Genomic DNA, 18,191 nt, shown 5'->3' on the forward strand with positions numbered 1-18,191 from the left:
GCAAGCAAATAAGGGAAAATAAATGAACAACTCACTATAGGAATTGTATGAGAAGGGACCAGGAAGTGGCACAGCTAGTTAAGCGCATGCATTACAGTGTATAAGGCCCTAGGCTCAAGCCCCTGGTCCCCACCTGCAGATGGAACGTTCATGAGTGGTGAAGCAGGGCTGCAGGTGTCTGTAGGTGTCTTTCTGTCTCTTTCCCTCTGTCTCCCTCTCCCCTCTCAATTTCTCTCTGTCTCTATCCAATAATAAATAAATTAAAATATTTTTCAAAAAAGGAATTGCATGAGACACTGGACAGATGATCATTTAAAAATCTTACAAATCACAGGAAGGTACTGGAACGATAACATTGGGAGAAAGAACACCAATTTCTATATATTTGGGGAAGACTTTACAACACATAATGAAGACAAAGTTAAAAAGGCTAACCTGCTCACATCAGGAAATCGAATGGGAAAGTAAATAACTTGGCATTTGAGTCTGATGATACTTTCCAGATCCTTGGGTCTGTGATCAGGAATCAGCTTCATAAATTTTCCAATAGAAGTAAGAAATGACTCCATATTAAAAACTGAATTGAATACCACCACATCCGCTACCAGGCTGTAAAGGGAAAGGAGAGATATGAACACCAAGCCTGTATTTCTTGAGTTATATTTTATAAGCTTAAAACTCTGTATGACTCAGAGTTTATATAGTACTTGGGTTTGCAAAGAACTCTGCCTTTTTTATAAGTATATATCAAAATGTCTCTAAAAGTTTTTCTAATCATTATCATGAGAAGTTGGCCTGATGAAATAAAGAAGGAAAAGAGCTAAGTAATTTAATCATATCCCAAGAAGCTTGAAACCAGAGAAATTTTTTTTTTTGCAATGCCAGAAACTTTCACTGTTACCATCAACAATATGAAGAGTATAGCACTTTGCTTTGTGTTTTCTATTCCTCCTCCCCTTCCCCTACACCCTCTTCTTTCTCTTCTATTTTGCTAGGATAGACAGAAATTGAGAGATGAAGAAGGAGGAGATAGAGGAAAGAGAAAGAGAGAGAGACCTGCAGTACTGCTTCACTACTTGAGAAGCTTCAGATCCTTGAGCATGGTCGTGTGTGTCCCACTGGATGAGCCGCCATTAGGCCCCCTTCTTAGAATTTTCCTTTCCTTTTCCTCTTTCTTTCTTTCTTTCTTTCTTTCTTTCTTTCTTTCTTTCTTCCTTCCTTCCTTCCTTCCTTCCTTCCTTTTTCTTTCTCTCTTTCTTTTTTTATTGTTATAGTCATTGTTGGCTAGGACAGAGAGAAATGGAGAGAGGAGGGGAAGACAGAAAGGGGGAGAGGAAGATAGACACCTGCAGACGTGCTTCACTACCTGTGAAGCGACTCCCCTGCAGGTGGGGAGACGGGCTTGAACCGGGATCCTTACGCCAGTCCTAACGCTTTGCGCCACATGCGCTTAACCTGCTGCGCTACCACCCGATTTCCCATTCTTAGAATTTTCTATGCTAGTAATGTACGTTGCTTTATACCATACTAAGAACAGAACATATGCCATTATTTTTTTTCTTACTACTTTCAAGGAAACTAATTCAAAGACAGTTATTTCTTACCAGAACATATGTATAAAATAGTTGGTTAAGATCTATCTTCTTGTTTTAGCCCTTGAGTTAAGAAATTGTTTTTGTAACTTTTTAAAGTTCCGTGACTACTAGGGAATGTATATTTGAGACCTCCAATGAAATGAAAAATCTACAGGCTCCTGACAGACGCTCACTTCTACATTGCAGCATCCCTAGTTGTGGGCTCTGATGCCACCCTGCTCTCACCTTTATTGTCAGGACTTTGATGGACCTTGTTTTTAACCAATCAGCTTGTGCCACGCCCAGTTTGAAACTGATAAAAGCTAGGAGCTGGGGTACAAGCATGTGAAGGTCTGGTAGAAATCAGCCTGAAACCCGTTAAGGTAAAATAAATGTTAACTCCCTGCCCTCCCATGTGGCCTCAGGTCTCTTTCTTTGGTTACTTTGGAGGTATACTACAGAATTTTTTACTCCACCATAATACAAATAATTAATCATTACGTTATATTTAGAATAGTTATATCTTTTTTCTGTATTCTTTAAAAAATTTCTGTTAGATCTTTATTTACTATTGCATAGAGAGAGAAAGATAGATAGAGACACCTGTAGCCTTGTGAAGCTTCCCCCCTGCAGGTAAGGACCAGGGGCTTGAACCTGGGTCCTTGCTCACTGTAGTGTGTGCACTTAACCAAGTGCCCCACCTATAACTTTTTTTTCTCTGAAATGAATAAACACAAATGATTACCAAAGGTAAACTGGATAAAATCTGAATATACAATATGAAACTGTAGTACATTCTTTTTATGAAAAAAAAAAAGATCTGATTTTTATATTGCTGTTCTTTTTTTTTTTTTTTTTTTTTTAATGGCTAAGTAATGATTTGGTGTCACCGTGTCACTGAATCGCAATGCAGTGCATATAAATGCTTTGGAAATAAGGTGCATCAGACAGACAAAGGCCTTATTTCACCTCAAGAATGTGAAATCAAGCAAATGAGGGGAGACATAAAAGTCCAGAAGACAGCATATAAATAAACACAGCTTATAGAATCCAAATGCCGTAACAGATACTCGGTTTTGTTTGATGCACATTTATTAGATAACCAAAGTTCCTATTATTAATACATGGTAGAATGAAAAACCAACAAAAGGAATGTTGACCTGCCACCCCTACGCCTCCCCTGCAAAATTGCTTTTTCATACCAGCATTATTTTAGTTGCAATCTAGAGGAAATTTGGGGGTAGAGTGATTACAACATAGATAACACAAAAGAATGTCACAGAAGTGCTGACACACCACCAAGCAATAAGGAAACCGATATAATAATATACCAAAAGTTGAAGGATGTTTTACAGCTAGTCTGTTTTCACCATATGTCACATATTGTAATAGCGACCCACAGATCATAATGTATGGTTACAGCATGTGTTCATAAGTCAGAGGGTTAGTGAAACCTCTATTTAAGGTGAGTGCTTATGACAGTCATCTCCAAAGTCTTTAACTGCCACAAAAGAAATCTGACAGTGCCAACAAAAGCACAAGTCAGCAAGAAAACTAAAGAAACATTTGAGGAAGCACAACTCATACTTTTGAAAGAGAATCTGTCCAGGACTGCTTTCTGACACTCTTATTTTTCCTCTGGACAACTGTGAATCTTTTTTTTTCTCCTTATTAATGGGCCAACAAATGAACAAATATACTTCTTTCTCTCTAAGCTTGTCTATCCTCTTATAAGAGCAATGTTAAAAAAAATGGTGTATAAGTTTTTATGGTCTCATTCTCTATGAGCAAGAGCATTCTTTTATGAGAGAGAGAGTAATGAGGGGTAACAAACTAAAATTTTTTTTTTAGATATCGGTCATCATAGTTGGCACTCAGCACAACTACTTACATTCTGAAAATCCTAGTCTATAGTAAATTAAAGATCCAAGGTAGTTTATAGAAATAGTCTTTTACATGTATTTCTCTCTTGATATGAGGGAGTGTGACTTCCATTAACTTTAAAGTCACTCATAAAGGAAAAGATAGACTTAATTTTCCCCTAGTTATATTTCAGGGATAATAAACACACACGAGCTGAGGAAAAGAATGTTAATTCAAGAAATCAAAATAATCTTACACGTTTTCCAAACTGATAAGCACAAAATGATTTTTTTTTGTTTTTCAAACATATTTTCCTTCTCTAAATAAATTATTTTAATTTTATTAAGAAATTTTAAAACAGTTGTTTTTTTATGAGACATTTGACATGAAGCAGTTCCACTCTATTTTGATAGCACTGCTACTTTACAATTGAAGCAGCTTGTAAAATGATGGCAGGGAAGCATTTACAAAATGTTCAAAACACAAGACTATTGTCATTTAGTTGTTTTTCTATGCCAACTAAACTATGGTGTATACTTATAAGAGTTGAAAGATTGTTTAAACACATCCTCAATCACAGTTGCAAGTAACTATTTTAAAAGGTGAACAGTGTACCCAATCACTGCCAAACTGGTTCCACTTGAGAGTTAGGTGAGCAGGGTCCAACAGCAAACCTAATTCCAAGTTGTTATTTATTTCATTAACTTAACTTTGGAGACACACTTTGCTGATGTAACAATAGAAAAGGATCTTCACCTTTGAAATGTCCTGGTATTTTAAGGCTGTATAATTTAAGAAGATTCAATGGCAGGAACCAAAAAAGAAAGAAAAAGAAGGAGGAGGAGAATGAGAAGAAGAAAAATAAAGAGAGAAAGAATAATCTAGACATTAATTTTCTATAATTTAATAAATTATAGAAACAAGAAATAAATATAGAGATCTTTGCTTTGCTCTAAAGTTTGCTTATTGTTTGATAAATTTCTAATTTTCATATCAAGATGAAATACTGAAATTGGTCTGCCAGTAAGAGCTGACTAAATGTCCTTTTCTAAGTCTGCTTAAAGTAAAAGATGGTGGAATCAAAGGGTGAAGAAGACCCCTGTCAACTTGTCGACACCTTGATTCCATTCTAAACACTAGACACACAAAAAAGTCCAGATAATTCAATCAAAATATAACCAAATTTTCTGGGAATACTGTGAGAACCAGGTTGAGTGTGGTGAGGCTTTTCCCATTGAAAAATGGGGAACTAAGGAAATGAATCTCCCTATCAGACTCCCTCTTGCTAAAGTTGAGCTGGGGAGAAAGTATGAGCCTCAGTTTTTTGCTTCCCTGTCAGCCACTCCCTGTCTCCAGAGCCCCTGCATTTTTCTGCCTTCAGGGGCTTGACATACCTTAAAACATTAAGCCAGCTCCCCTGCTTCACCCTGCGTTCTTTGATACAATGGCCACTCTCTTATTATCTACATATCAATGTTCATGTTCTGCTTTGTCTAACACATGACTTAAGGAAGGTCTCCTCCCTATTTCCCCACCCATTCTGCTCATTTGATATATTCTTTCCCTACCTGCAGGGTATTATTAATCCTACCAGTTAGATGCCTCGCAACAGTTGCTAAGGAAGTTCCTACCTTTCCCATCCCGGTTTACCTTTCTCCACCCCTTTCCTAACCATACATGGTATTGTCAAACCACTTCTGTTTCCGACTGGGGACTTCCATTTTCTGGCCTGGAAAAGCTCATGTTTGAACCGGGAGCCGGATGCCGGCCCTTGTGCTTTGCGCCATGTGCACTTAACTGGCTGTGCTGCCGCCCAACTCTGGGGCACTCTGATGAATAAAGATTTGAATGGCCTCGCCGCCATGAGCTCAGTTCCTGGGTCATCTCTCTTGTGTCACAGATTATATATATATATATATATATATATATATATATATATATATATATTTGTATTTTATATAAAAATGAGTTCTGATGATCCACATATATGGCAAAGCACAAGTAATTACTACCAGATAAAGTAAATTTAAACATTGCACTTATTTTGTATGTTTTTAGAATAGGTGAATACTACAGCTCCAGATTTAAAAACTAGTTTTCTATAAAGGATAACATGGCGAAGAAGCATATATAATGATACAATCTATACCTACCAGGAGAGAATTTGATTGTATCCATATTGGAAATCCCTCTCCTGACATTTCTTGACAGGATACACCAATTGATTCTCATGGAAGTACAGAACCTTTTTCAACTTCCCAAGATCAGGCCGAAGGGCAGCCAGTTCGGTCAGGTTAAGCACTGAGCTTGCAAAGAGGATCCTAGGAAACAAGAAAAGTGGAGTTTACTGTCCCAAGCATGCTTGAAGGGGTCATTCTTTGCCCTTCACGCCTATTCCCTCAGCCTAACCCAAGAAAAATAGAGCTCCTAGAGGGACACATCAATAATCAGTCTTAATACTGTGTTGCAGCATTCTAAGTTCTGATCTCTTAAAAAGCAGCTGCTATGAGCTATAAAAGCCCCAATTTCATTGGTCTTCTCAGCTCTGTTACTGAGAGATGCTTAAGGGGGGGAAAAACAGGATGGATTTTATTGAAAAAGGCAAGAAATGCTCCATTTGAAGGACAACTGGAACAAAGATAAGACTGACTAGGGAATACTTTGCTTGCTAGTTCCATTACATTTTACTTCTTTATGCAACCAACTACTGAAATTCAATATATGAGCAGGAATGACACATGTTCATGTTATGACATAAACCCTTTTGATTCATGCAATAGATTATCTAGTGTGGTCTTTTTCTCTTGCTTTCCATTGTCTTTTCTCTCCATTCTGTGATTTTTTTTTCTTTAAAGTTTTTCTTCTGCATTATGGAACTGATAATGGCTCCTGATGTACACTCTATAAAACCCTTTATATAAAACATAGATAGAAAACAACAACAAAAGCAATAACAAAAGACCATCTTATAAGAAAAAAGGGAAGCTGAACTCTTACCTATGCACATTTATAAATGAAACCACTACCTATGTATACTTACTCATCTCACAGTTTCTAAATTTTTACTATGTGCCAGGATCTAACCAGAAAAACTGGGGAAGATGAATAAGAGATATCACAAGGATGAATGTTGCCATAATAGTGACATGTACATAGCATAGAGGAACAAAAAAGAATAATAACTGATCTGGACAAAACATGCCTAACACAAATGGACACAAAAGAGGGACAAATTATAGTTCCTGAACAACTGAGGACATTTAGATAGAAAACTGTGATGAAATGCCACCTTTACAACAACGTAGAATCATATGATCCTTACAGCTTAAATCTTTATTTTAAAAATACAACAAAAACAAAAACTGAGGTTCAAGAAGGCTAGCAGTTATTTTCTAGAATCACACTCATAGAGAGACAAAGCAGAAACTCCTGGTCCTCTAAGATCGAAGAGCTTTTCATGACACCACAAACATGAATTGGTTGTGGGCCACTTACATTGCAAATGTTTTTCTGTACTTAATAAATACAAAGCATCATCTTTATTATCACCATGATTACAACTACCATGAATTCTCTTTTGCTGACAAACTAAATGGTGAACTCCAGGTATTTGTATGACCTGCATTACTAGCCTTTCACACAAGAAGAATGATTACATAATACATGCATATATCAGAAATAGGAATTCAAGCATCTTCTTCATGGGTTAAAAAAGGCATATAAATATAGTAAACTCCCTTTAAATCCACACTGTTGTATTAGTGTAAAAGTATATCAGTTTACAAAAACAAATCTTAGTACAGAGATGCACTTATTATTAAAATAGTCTATTTTTAATCAAATAATTTATGAAGAAATTACAGTAAAAATATGTTATATTGTCCAGAAATATCCGCATAATACCACCGAATATGAACTGTCTTAACTCTTTGAATATTTGAGAATATGGATACATTTATTAATATGAACTTCATGGTAAACAAAAAATATTCATTGCAATCAATCAACATTATTCTTAGAAGAAAATGGATGATCACTTGTGGGTTTAGTTTTGGAGTGTTATACTCCCACCTCCCCCTTGTACCCCTCCCTATACCCCTAATCCTACATATGCACCATCACAATGACTCATCTTAATCATTAAGACTTAAAGAAGCTAGATGTTTTTCCACACACAAGGCAGAACAAATCATTAAGTACATCTCCTGTATCATTAATTATTGAAATAGCATCCTTTTAATGGAGAAATTTGGTAGGTATCAACTTGCCCTAGAGATTAGACTTAATATGACCAATAATGGAACAATGTGGCATATGAGAAAGATGGAAATCACCAGTGTTAGTGTTCCTACCCAAAATGCCTGATCAGAGCTTGTTCATAAGGAAATAAATGGATAAATGGTCTGAAAAGTAATTAGGCTGGACCAGGAAGTATCACTGTCTGAAGAGAAATCTAGATTAAAGCAAATAAAAAGACCCCAGACTAACAAGACAAACTAATATACCAATTGAATGAAAAAATTATAGAGAATATTTTAAGGATAACAGTAAAATCTGAATATGAACTGTAAGTTCAGCTGTAAATTTGTATCACTCTAAAAAATTTCTTAAGCATAATCATTTTATTGTAGTTATGCAAAATAATACCCTTGATAAAATACTGAATAATTTACCTGTGAAAACTCTGGTATCTGCAATTAATTTTTAAATGCTTAAATCAAAAAAACTATTAGTGACAATATGCACATTTTACACAGAAATTTAAAAATGTAGAAAATACAAAAGGTTGATTAATTTTTTAAAATTTCATTTATTTTATTTTTGAGAGAAATGAAGAGAAAGAGACAGAAACATCACAGCACTGCTCAGCCCTGACTTATGGTGGTGTGGGGGACTGAACCTGGGACTTTGGACCCTCAGGTATGAGAGTCTGTTTGCATAACCATTATGCTGTCTCCCCCACCCCAAAAGGTTGATTAATTTAAACAAATCCTAATTTGCTGACCAACTCTTGAAATCTTTCACTATGTTATATGCTTATGAAGCTACAAATTTAGGATAATAGGCATTGAATGGTAGCAAGTAGAAAGAACAGTTTACAACATTCCTGAAATAAATACATTGTATTCCTAATCATAGTCAAATTATGAGCTTTTCTACATGAAAGTTACCTTCAAATGAAACATTTGCAGCAAATGCTTAACTAAGTTGTGGCCCTTGTTTTATTCTTATCAAACAGATCTCTTTACACAATTTACTAGCTGATCTGTAATCAAGGATTCCAAATCTAAAATTGGTCCTCCCAAATAAAAACTCCCAAGTGAGCAGAAAATATATATATTCAGAGGTGAAATGGCAAAGATACTCATAATATTAACCATTTGGGACTGCCCACACTTAACATTCCCTGGACAATTAACAGGAAATTCATTTTATTTGGATGAATAATTCTGGAATAATTCTCACTACTTCTAAACTGTGGGAATGACTCCACCACTAGCAAAACATTTCTTTTTTTCTTTCTTTCTTTCTTTTTTTGCCTCCAGGGTTATCATAAGCACTCGGTGCCTGCACTATGAATCCACTGCTCCTGGCAGCCTTTTTTTTTTACTTTTTTTGGATAGGACAGAGAGAAGTTGAGAGGGAAGGGGAAGGTAGAGAGGGAGAGAGAAAGAAAGACATCTACAGACCTGCTTCACCGTTTGTGAAGTGACCTCCCCGCAGGTTAAGAGCCAGGGGCTTGAACTGGGATCCTTGAGCTTCACACTATGTGCGCTTATCCTGGTGCACCACCACCCACTCCCCCCACCCCACCCCCACTTTTTGCCTTTTCACTTATAAAAGGGCCTATGCATTGGACAATAAGAATTCTTTATATAGGGGGGCAGTAGCGCAGAGGTTTAATCACACGTGGCGCAAAGCGCAAGGGCCGGCATAAGCATTCTGGTTCGAGCCCCAGGCTCCCCACCTGCAGGGGAGTCGCTTCACAAGCAGTGAAGCAGGCCTTTAGGTACCTATCTTTCTCTCCCCATCTCTGTCTTTCCCTCCTCTCTCCATTTCTCTCTGTCCTATCCAACAATGACGACAATAACAACAGTAATAATAACTACAACAAGGGCAACAAAAGGGAATGACTAAATAAATAAATAAGAATTCTTTATATATTTCATTCAAAAAGAGATGATGGATTTCCCTATGAAAGAAACACAGATCTGAGTCACTGGGAATTTTGACTCTGTCTCCTTCCACCAATTAAAAACGTTTCAACTAATAGAATGAATAACGTCACTCAATCAGAAGTTGATCTCTAGAGACCCATATTCATTCATCTTGCCTCAGGTATTACTTATGCGACAAATCCTGGAAAGTGAGCTTTATGTTCTCTTGCCGTGTCTCTGGCAGAGAAGGGCACAAGGTAAACCCCAAAACCACTAGGAACAAGATTATTCCTGACAGCTGCTGTGTGAGCACAAGTTAAATCGAACAGTTTATCTCAGCATGAAGATGTTATAAGGGTTTATGTTTAATATTTTGAAATTAACATAAAACCCAGAGAAAGCAGTTGGGCAATCTTGCACAAACATGACATAGTACAATCACGGTGTAAGCTGGATTAGTACTTATTACCATGCTACTACAGAATTAAGCTGTTTTTAGACCACCAAAGAGCTTGAAATTGCAACTTTTGTCTCTGTAAGAGAAACCTATATTTAAAATGTCTGCTCAATTCAAACTAATGGCTACATCATTAGCTTACCATCTCACCAAAAGTACAAGTAAGCTGCTATTATAATCATCTAACCAAAATGGCTCTCTGTGGCAAAGACATTAACACCAGTCGGTATATTTGGTATTGTATCTGCATACATATTTCAGCTGTTTTTAGTACACACTATATATATACAACCTGAGTCATATTAAGGAATCCAAAGCAGGAAACTCAGGATCACAAATTTTACGCCTTCCTAACTGAATCTGAATAAATCAGTCTTCCTTTTGCCTTATTCTATTAATATATGAGAGGCAGAAAGTAACCTATGTACTGTAGGAGTATGTGTACTATTATCAAAACACATATATTTAGAATCTTAAATGGTATGGAAGGCCAGTGAAGTGAGAAACAGGACAGAAATTATTTATTTATATTTATATTTATTTTATTTGATTTGATCTAATTTGGCCTCCAGTTGCTGGGGCTCGGTGCCAGCACTAGGAATTCACCACTTTTGCTGGGTAGCGTTTCTCTTATTTTTTCTGCCCATTTTATTCAGTAGGACAGAGAGAAATTGAGACGGGAGGGGGAGACAGAAGGGGGAGAGAGAGCAAGAGAGAGAGAGCGAGAGAGGGAGAGGGAAAGGAAGAGAGAGAGGGAGAGGGAGAGACCTGCAGACTTGCTTCACTGCTCCTAAAGTGCCCCCTTCCCCCAAAGGTGGAGAATGGAGGTTGAACTTGGGTACCTGACTTGGGTCTCTGTGCTTAGTGCTATGTATGATTAACTGAGTATGCCACCGCCCAGCCCCCCTTCATGGACTTCTTACTCCCGTGAAATCTTCTCAATACCAACTTCCTACCTGGAAAACACTTATCAAATAACAGGGATACCAGGCATAATTTAGTGCAGTTATCAGCTTAGGAGTGCTACTCAAATTTAAACAATTGTGTGCAAGTTGCCTTCTTTTGCTAACTTAGCACACCTATGTTGCAAACTGCTACCTCAAAGGGTCTAGGTTAAATAATGGGCAAAAGATTAGTGGGACTAGGGTTGGAGTTGAAGTAGCTAAAGAAAGAATAAAATTGGTGGCTGAGGAATTAGCGGCCAGAAAAGTGAAACAATCTTCTTTATTTTCTTTTATTATCTTTATTTATTGGATAGACAGCCAGAAATCAAGAGGGTAGGGGAGACAGAGAGGGAGAGAGACTGAGAGATACCTGAAGGCCTGCTTCACCACATGCAAAGTTTTCCCCCAGCAGATAGGGACCAGAGGCTTGAACCCGGGTCCCTGAGCACTGTAACACGTGCACTCAACCAGGTGAGCCACCACCTGGCCCCAAGCAGTTTCCTCAATGAGGAAGAGGCTGAGCAAGTCTATGGCCTTCCTTTTGGATTGTATGCATAGTTTTGGACTGTATGGTAGCACAAATGAGAAGTGACTGAATGAGAAAGACAAAAGTGGAACTGGGGAAGCCAGGCTGTAGCGCAGCGGGTTAAGCGCATGGCGCAAAGCGCAAGTACCGGAGTAAGGATCCCGGTTCAAGCCCCTGGCTCCCCACCTGCAGGGGTCGCTTCACAGGCAGTGAAGCAGGTCTGCTGGTGTCTTTCTCTCTCCCTCTCTGTCTTCCCCTCCTCTCTCCATTTCTCTCTATCCTGTCCAACAACGACGACATCAATAATAATAACTACAACAATAAAGCAACAAAGACAACAAAAGGGAATAAATAAATAAATAAATATAAATATTTTTTTTAAAAAAAGTGGAACTGGGCAGTGGCACACTTGCTAAAACACACACATTACCAATAGTACTTAAGGATCTAGGTCTTGTCAATAATTATTAATTATTTCATTATTAAATCAATTAGTAAAAATTACAAAATAAAGATATGCAATGATTATATCTATAATAAGGAAAAAAGAAACAGGAAAAATGCCAGCTATAATATTAAAAATATTCTTACTTATGAATACTCTTCAAATAAGATAAAAGGTAATGTGAGCCACTTCAGACATTGATAGAAGGGGCCAGGCACACAAAGTGCTAAGCACAAGGACCTGAGCAAGGATCCTGGTTCAAGTTCCCACTCCCCACCTGCAGGGCGGACACTTCATGAGTAGTGAAGCAGGTCTGCAAGTCTCTCTGTTTACCTCTCCCTCTCTATCTCCTCCTCCCCTCTCAATTTCTCTCTATCCTATCTAAAAAAGTGGGGGAAAAATGGCCACCAGGAGCAATGGATTCGTAGTGCAGGCACCAAACCCCAGCAATAATCCTAGAGGAAAGAAAAAATTACTTTAAAAAATGTGTTTTAGGGAGTTGGGCTGTAGCGCAGCGGGTTAAGCGCAGGTGGCGCAAAGCACAAGGACCGGCATAAGGATCCCGGTTCGGACTCCGGCTCCCCACCTGTAGGGGAGTCTCTTCACAGGCGGTGAAGCAGGTCTGCAGGTGTCTATCTTTCTCTCCTCCTCTCTGTCTTCCCCTCCTCTCTCCATTTCTCTCTGTCCTATCCGACAACGACAACAACAATAATAACTATAACAATAAAAAACAACAAGGGCAACAAAAGGGAATAAATAAATAAAATAAATATTTTTTAAAAATGTGTTTTAGATTCTATCAATAACTTGACAAAACAAAAAATTGTCAAGGCTCCTGATTGACAAACTAAGAAGAACATTCTATTATCCTTGTTCCAAAAGAGCTGAAAATGCAATTGCTACACCAAACCATAATCCAGGAAATACTAACAACAAAAACAACAAAAGATAGAGGACAACTCCACCCTGCACAAGAAATACCACAAAGCAGAGGAAGGATGATTGTGAATGAAGAGAGAAGTACTTAGTGTTTTTTGATTCACAGGAAGGAAAGAAATGTAAGTGCAATGGAAAGCTGGGGTGATAGGAGAAGACTGAGTTTTGAGATTTTGGATCTGGAATGAATTGTTCTGTTAGAGTACATCAGACATGAGAGACAGGTAGCTAAATTTTAGGGTTTGAAGAAAAATGAGCAAAAGGGTCACCCAGCTCAGGAGCAGTAGAATTACCTATGTGTGAGGCTTCAGTGCCACAAAAAATGTACAACACTGAGAAAAGAAAACAGTTGGCAGAGGTAAGTTCCAGGTTCATGTTTATCTACAGCTAACGTCTCAGCGCTTATTCCATTTTCATTCTGAAGCATTTACAACTAGAATGTGGCTCTTAATGCTTCCTGCTCGCTACTGTATCTTCTGTATACGAGAAAGGAATGGATATAAGCACTGCTAAGAAGAATCGCAGCAACCTAAATAGTTTAATTTGACCCCTTCCTTCATTATATATTTGCAGAGTGATTAGACTGCTTCACTTAGAAAAACTGGGAAGGAAGCAACCATCAGTGGAGATGGAGAAAAGGGATGTCATCTAGGCAGCATTCAAGGAGATGAGAGAGACAGCCTTCTGAAATATCAAGAAGGTGGTCAGGCCTATATTGTGACTGACAATATCAGGAAACAGATGGGTTTGGCTTGGTTATTGGGAGGGAGCGAGGCTAAGGGTGAGTCAAAAGACTTCATGTCTGTGCAGTCAAATCAACAGTAATATTCCTTAATGCAAAAATAGGAAAGAGGCGCAGAGAGCTACCTCACTGGGTGGGGTGCCTGCCTTGCCGAGTATGCAGCTCAGGTATCAACCTCAGGCTCACGTGGTAGGTACTATGACACTGAAGGAAGTCCTAGTAACATGTCTCCTCCTCACGCATTTATACCTGAATGACAACAAGGTAGAAAAGAAGAGGACTGGACTAGAGAAAATAAGGACAGATTTTTACAAATATTAAGTGGTAGTCAATAACTAAAGATAATAGACTACTAAAAGAAACAGACATGGCAATTAGAGATTTAATTCAATTAAAAGGTATGCTCACAATGGTAGGGACTGCCCCAGTCTTGAAAGGGAGGCTGGGTCATTCTGCCCTGAAACTCGAGGAAGACTGGTCCTGAAATGAGTGCAGCTTAGAAGGTTCTGTGGCCATGAACTGTGAGCTCAGACCAACAGAGGTAACTCAAAGGTTACACAGGCTCCTGTGCTAAATATAAATATATAAATGGGCTCTGGGTCAGGTGGATGAGGTAAACGGTTAATTTTATTCATAGATTTATTTTGTTTTTTCAAGAATGGGAGCTACTCTCTGCCCTAATCCAACTTTTTTAAAAAAAATTTTTATTTATAAAGAGGAAACATTGACAAAACCGTAGGAAAAGAGGGGTGCAGCTTCGCACAGTTCCCACCATCAGGCCTCCATATCCCATCCGCTCCCCTGATAGCTTTCCTATTCTTTAACGCTCTGGGAGTATGGACTCAAGGTCATTGTGGGATCCAGAAGGTTGAAGGTCTGGCTTCTGTAATTGCTTCCCTGCTGAACATGGGCATTGGCAAGTGGATCCATACTTCCAGCCTGTCTCTCTCTTTCTCTAGTGGGGAGGGGCTCTGGGAAAGCAGAGCTCCAGGACACACTGGTGGGGTTGTCTGTCCCGGGAAGTCTGGTCACATCCTACTAGCATCTGGGACCTGGTGGCTGAAAAGAGAGGTAACATACAAAGCCAAACAAATTGTGGAACAATCATGGACCTAAAGGCTGGAATAGTGCAGATGAAGTGTTGGGGGGGGTCCTCCATTTTGTAGATAGCTAGTAGGCATATTTTAGTTATATTTCAAAGGGCCTGTAACTATACTAGTGGTTTCTGTTGTTGTTGTTGTTGTTGTTTTGCCTGAGCCTGAAATCTGATATGCAGGTGGATCCAAGTTATTGTCTGGGGAGATGATGTCATGGCTGGAAAAAGGACCAGAAAGCTGGATCAGGGAATAGAGTAGCTCCCTAATATGGGAAAGGGGCATAAATATTGTTAGCTCTAAACCCCATCGATTTGATGTGATCTGGGGCCCATAATTAGCTTAGGAGCCTGTGTGACCTCTGCATCCCTCTAGATCTGAGCTCACATTCTGTGGTCATGAGTAGGAACATTCCAAGCTGCCCCAGTATCAACCCATCTTCCTCAGGTGTAGTATAGAGTATGTTGTCCATCCTCCCTTCTGAGGATGGAACATTCTCTAACATTGTTGATCCAAGTTGAGGGCAGGGTCCTATGGGGGCCCACAAAGGGGTCTATTTTGTTGTTCCTGATAGAAATGACTGATAACAATGGAGAGAGGGATTTATTCGAGGTCTAGGCCCATCAAGTCTGTTTGGGAATCTCAGCACTCCCCGATTAGGGCCCCAGTTGGTCTAATCCAACTTTTTATCCCTTTTCTCTACTCTGACACCATTCTCAGACAATATTTTTGTCCAGCTCCATGTTAGCTATCAAACTCCAACAAAAACTACGATATTTGTGGTTGCCTAGGAACATGCCTAAAATGGACTTTCTAGATTCTTTTTACCCTAAGATCCCTATTCTCATCTGCTCTGTTTTGTTTCCTATTCATTTATCATTTTGTCCCGCTTTATATCTTGTCACCTATCAGCCACCAAGTTGCAGATGCTACCATGATTCCATCCTACCTTCCCTGGGCAGACGACCTCACCAATGTGTCCTGGAACTTCACCTCTCCAAAGCCCTATGACACTAGGGAAAGACAGAAATAGGCTGGGGATATGGATCGACCTGCCAATGCCCATGTCTAATGGAGAAACAAGTACAGAAGCCAGAACACCCAACTTCTGCACCCCAAAAAGAATTTTGACCCATACTCCCAGTGGGAGAGAAATGATAGGGGGAAGATGACCAGAGGGCTCTGAACTCCAACACCCTCAGGACCCATAGAGAGAAGAGGAGAAAAGGATGGACATTTTGAAGTAGTAGCAGACATACATGTGAAGAAAAAAGGAAAGAGAAGATGGGATCATAGGGTAAACAAAAAAAAGGGGAAGGAAATATATACAAATAGAGACAGACAGTTGTAGAAATAATACTCAACCTGTATCTGCAACCTTAAGAGAATTGCTGTAGCTTATAATGGAGGGATTGGGGATTCAGAACTCTAGTGGTGGGAATGGTATGGAGTTGTACCCATGTTATCTTGTAATTTTGTAAATCTATATGAATCACTAATTAAAAAAAAAAAAAAAAGTTTTTAAAAGGCCTGTTCACCAAAACGCTGTTCACCAAATGTTCATTCAAAATCTATTTAAAAAGTTCTGGTGCTAGGAGGTGACTGAGCAGGTAGCTTGCCAGAGTTGTATAGGAGAGACCCCAGGTTTCATCCCTAGCACTGGGCATGCTGAAATAGGCCTTAGCAGAACAGTGTTCTTATCTCACACTCTCCGCATCCAATGAGAAAATCATTAAGAAAAGGAACAAGGGATTTTTAGAAGTATAAGTTCTTTTTCTGTTGGATAATCTTACATATCTCTTTCACGTGTTTCCGTGGTGTTTCCTATATCACCTCATTTCCTCCCCTTGAAGTATATATTTATTCCCTGATAAAGTTGAAGTTAAGCTCGGCTGTTCTTTTTTACTCTCCCTGACATGACAGTTACCACTTTTGCTTTGAAGTTCTCTTGGGGTCAGCCCTGTTCTCTTCCCCATTCACTACTCTAACTAGGTACTCAATAAGTGAATAAGTGCCAGTTATCTATTATCTCAATATCACTGAGAAAAGCTGCCTTGTCATTTATAGCAAAATGGGGTGGGAGGAGATAAAATAATGGCTATACAAAAAGACTCTCATGCCTGCGGCTCTGAAGTCCCAGCTTCAATCTCCAGCACCACTGTAAGCCAGAGCTGAGCAATGTTCTGGGGTAAAGGAAAAAAAAAAAAAAAAAAAAGCTCGAAATTGCTAAAATTAAAAATCAGATTGAAGTTCCTAATAAAATGATTTGAAGGGGAAAAAAGTGGGAGAAAGGCTGGGTGGTGGTGCATCCTATAAAACTCACATGTGTAAGGACCCCAGTTCAAGCCCCAAGCACCCACCTGCAGGGAAGAAGTCTCATAAATGGTAAAGCAGTTGGGGCCGGGTGGTGGAGCACCTGGTTGAGTGAACATGTTACAATGCACAAGGACCCTGGTTCAAGTCCCCGGTCCCCACCTGCAGGGGGAGAGCTTCATGAGTGGTGAAGCAGGGCTGCAGGTGTCTCTCTCTCCCTCTCAATTTCTGGCTGTCTCTATCCAATAAATAAGGAAAAAATATTTTTAAAAAATGGTAAAGCAGTGTTGCAGGTGTCTCTCTTTCTCTTTCTTCTCTATCCACCCACCCCCTTCCTTCTCAATTCCTCTCTGTCTTCATCCAAAACAGATACACAAGAGAGAGAGAGAGAGAGAGAGAGAGAGTGTGTTCCTGTTGTGGAGATTATACTTCAGTGATAAAACAGGCAATAACATATAAATAAGTGAACTAAGCCGTGTTTCAGATGTTAAGTGCTGTGGGGAAAGTATAGCATTCAAATACATGAAAAAAAAAAAAAGTTTGGAAAGATCTCACAGCCCAAAAGAAAGCATGTATGTCTTTACCTGAATATCCAACAGCACCATAGAAAGTGTTATTTGTGGGGACAGGTGGTGGTGCACCTGGTTAGGCGCTCACATTTCAATGCTCAAGGAACCTGGTTCAAGCCCCACCTACAGGGGAAAAGCGCCACAAGTGGTAAAGCAGTGCTGCAGGTATCTATCTACCTATCATCTATCTATCTATATATTTATCTATCTACCTATCTACCTATCTATCTATCTATTTACCTATCTCCCCTTCGATCTTCCCCTCCCCTCTCAATTTCTCTGTCTATCCAAAAATATAAACTTTATTTTTTTTAAAAAAAGTGTTATTTGCCATCATTTTTTTATCGAGTCCCAGACTTTTTCCTAAGATAACATAACTATTCTCTGCTTCACCATCCTAATATATCTAGTACTCAAGATATGATCTAAAGAACAAGAACTCCTGGGGAAAGGTAGATGTCAACCTGGTGCAGAGATCAGAAATACACAATATCATAATAATAAGTTCTGTCCTCTTCAGAGATTCATGTTCATCAGCCTTGAAGTAATCAATTAACATGCAAAGTGCAT

General features: G+C 38.9%; 1 protein-coding gene across 17 annotated transcripts in view; it reads right to left on the reverse strand.

The window, feature by feature from the left end:
* The window catches only part of GTDC1 (glycosyltransferase like domain containing 1), a 450,095-nt gene that overhangs the window by 239,056 nt on the left and 192,848 nt on the right, over positions 1–18,191 (reverse strand). For all 17 annotated transcript variants that reach the window (XR_009545998.1, XR_009545999.1, XM_060178080.1 and 14 more), the window contains 2 exons: positions 5,591–5,758; positions 436–609 (listed from right to left, as the gene is read on the reverse strand). Coding sequence is in view for 15 of the 17 variants with exons in the window: in XM_060178080.1 (XP_060034063.1) it covers positions 436–609; positions 5,591–5,758 (342 nt within the window). In the remaining 2 variants the exon portion in view is untranslated. The remainder of the gene's footprint in view (positions 1–435; positions 610–5,590; positions 5,759–18,191) is intronic.

Source organism: Erinaceus europaeus, chromosome 18, assembly GCF_950295315.1.
Source record: "Erinaceus europaeus chromosome 18, mEriEur2.1, whole genome shotgun sequence".
NCBI classification, from domain to species: Eukaryota; Metazoa; Chordata; class Mammalia; order Eulipotyphla; family Erinaceidae; genus Erinaceus; species Erinaceus europaeus.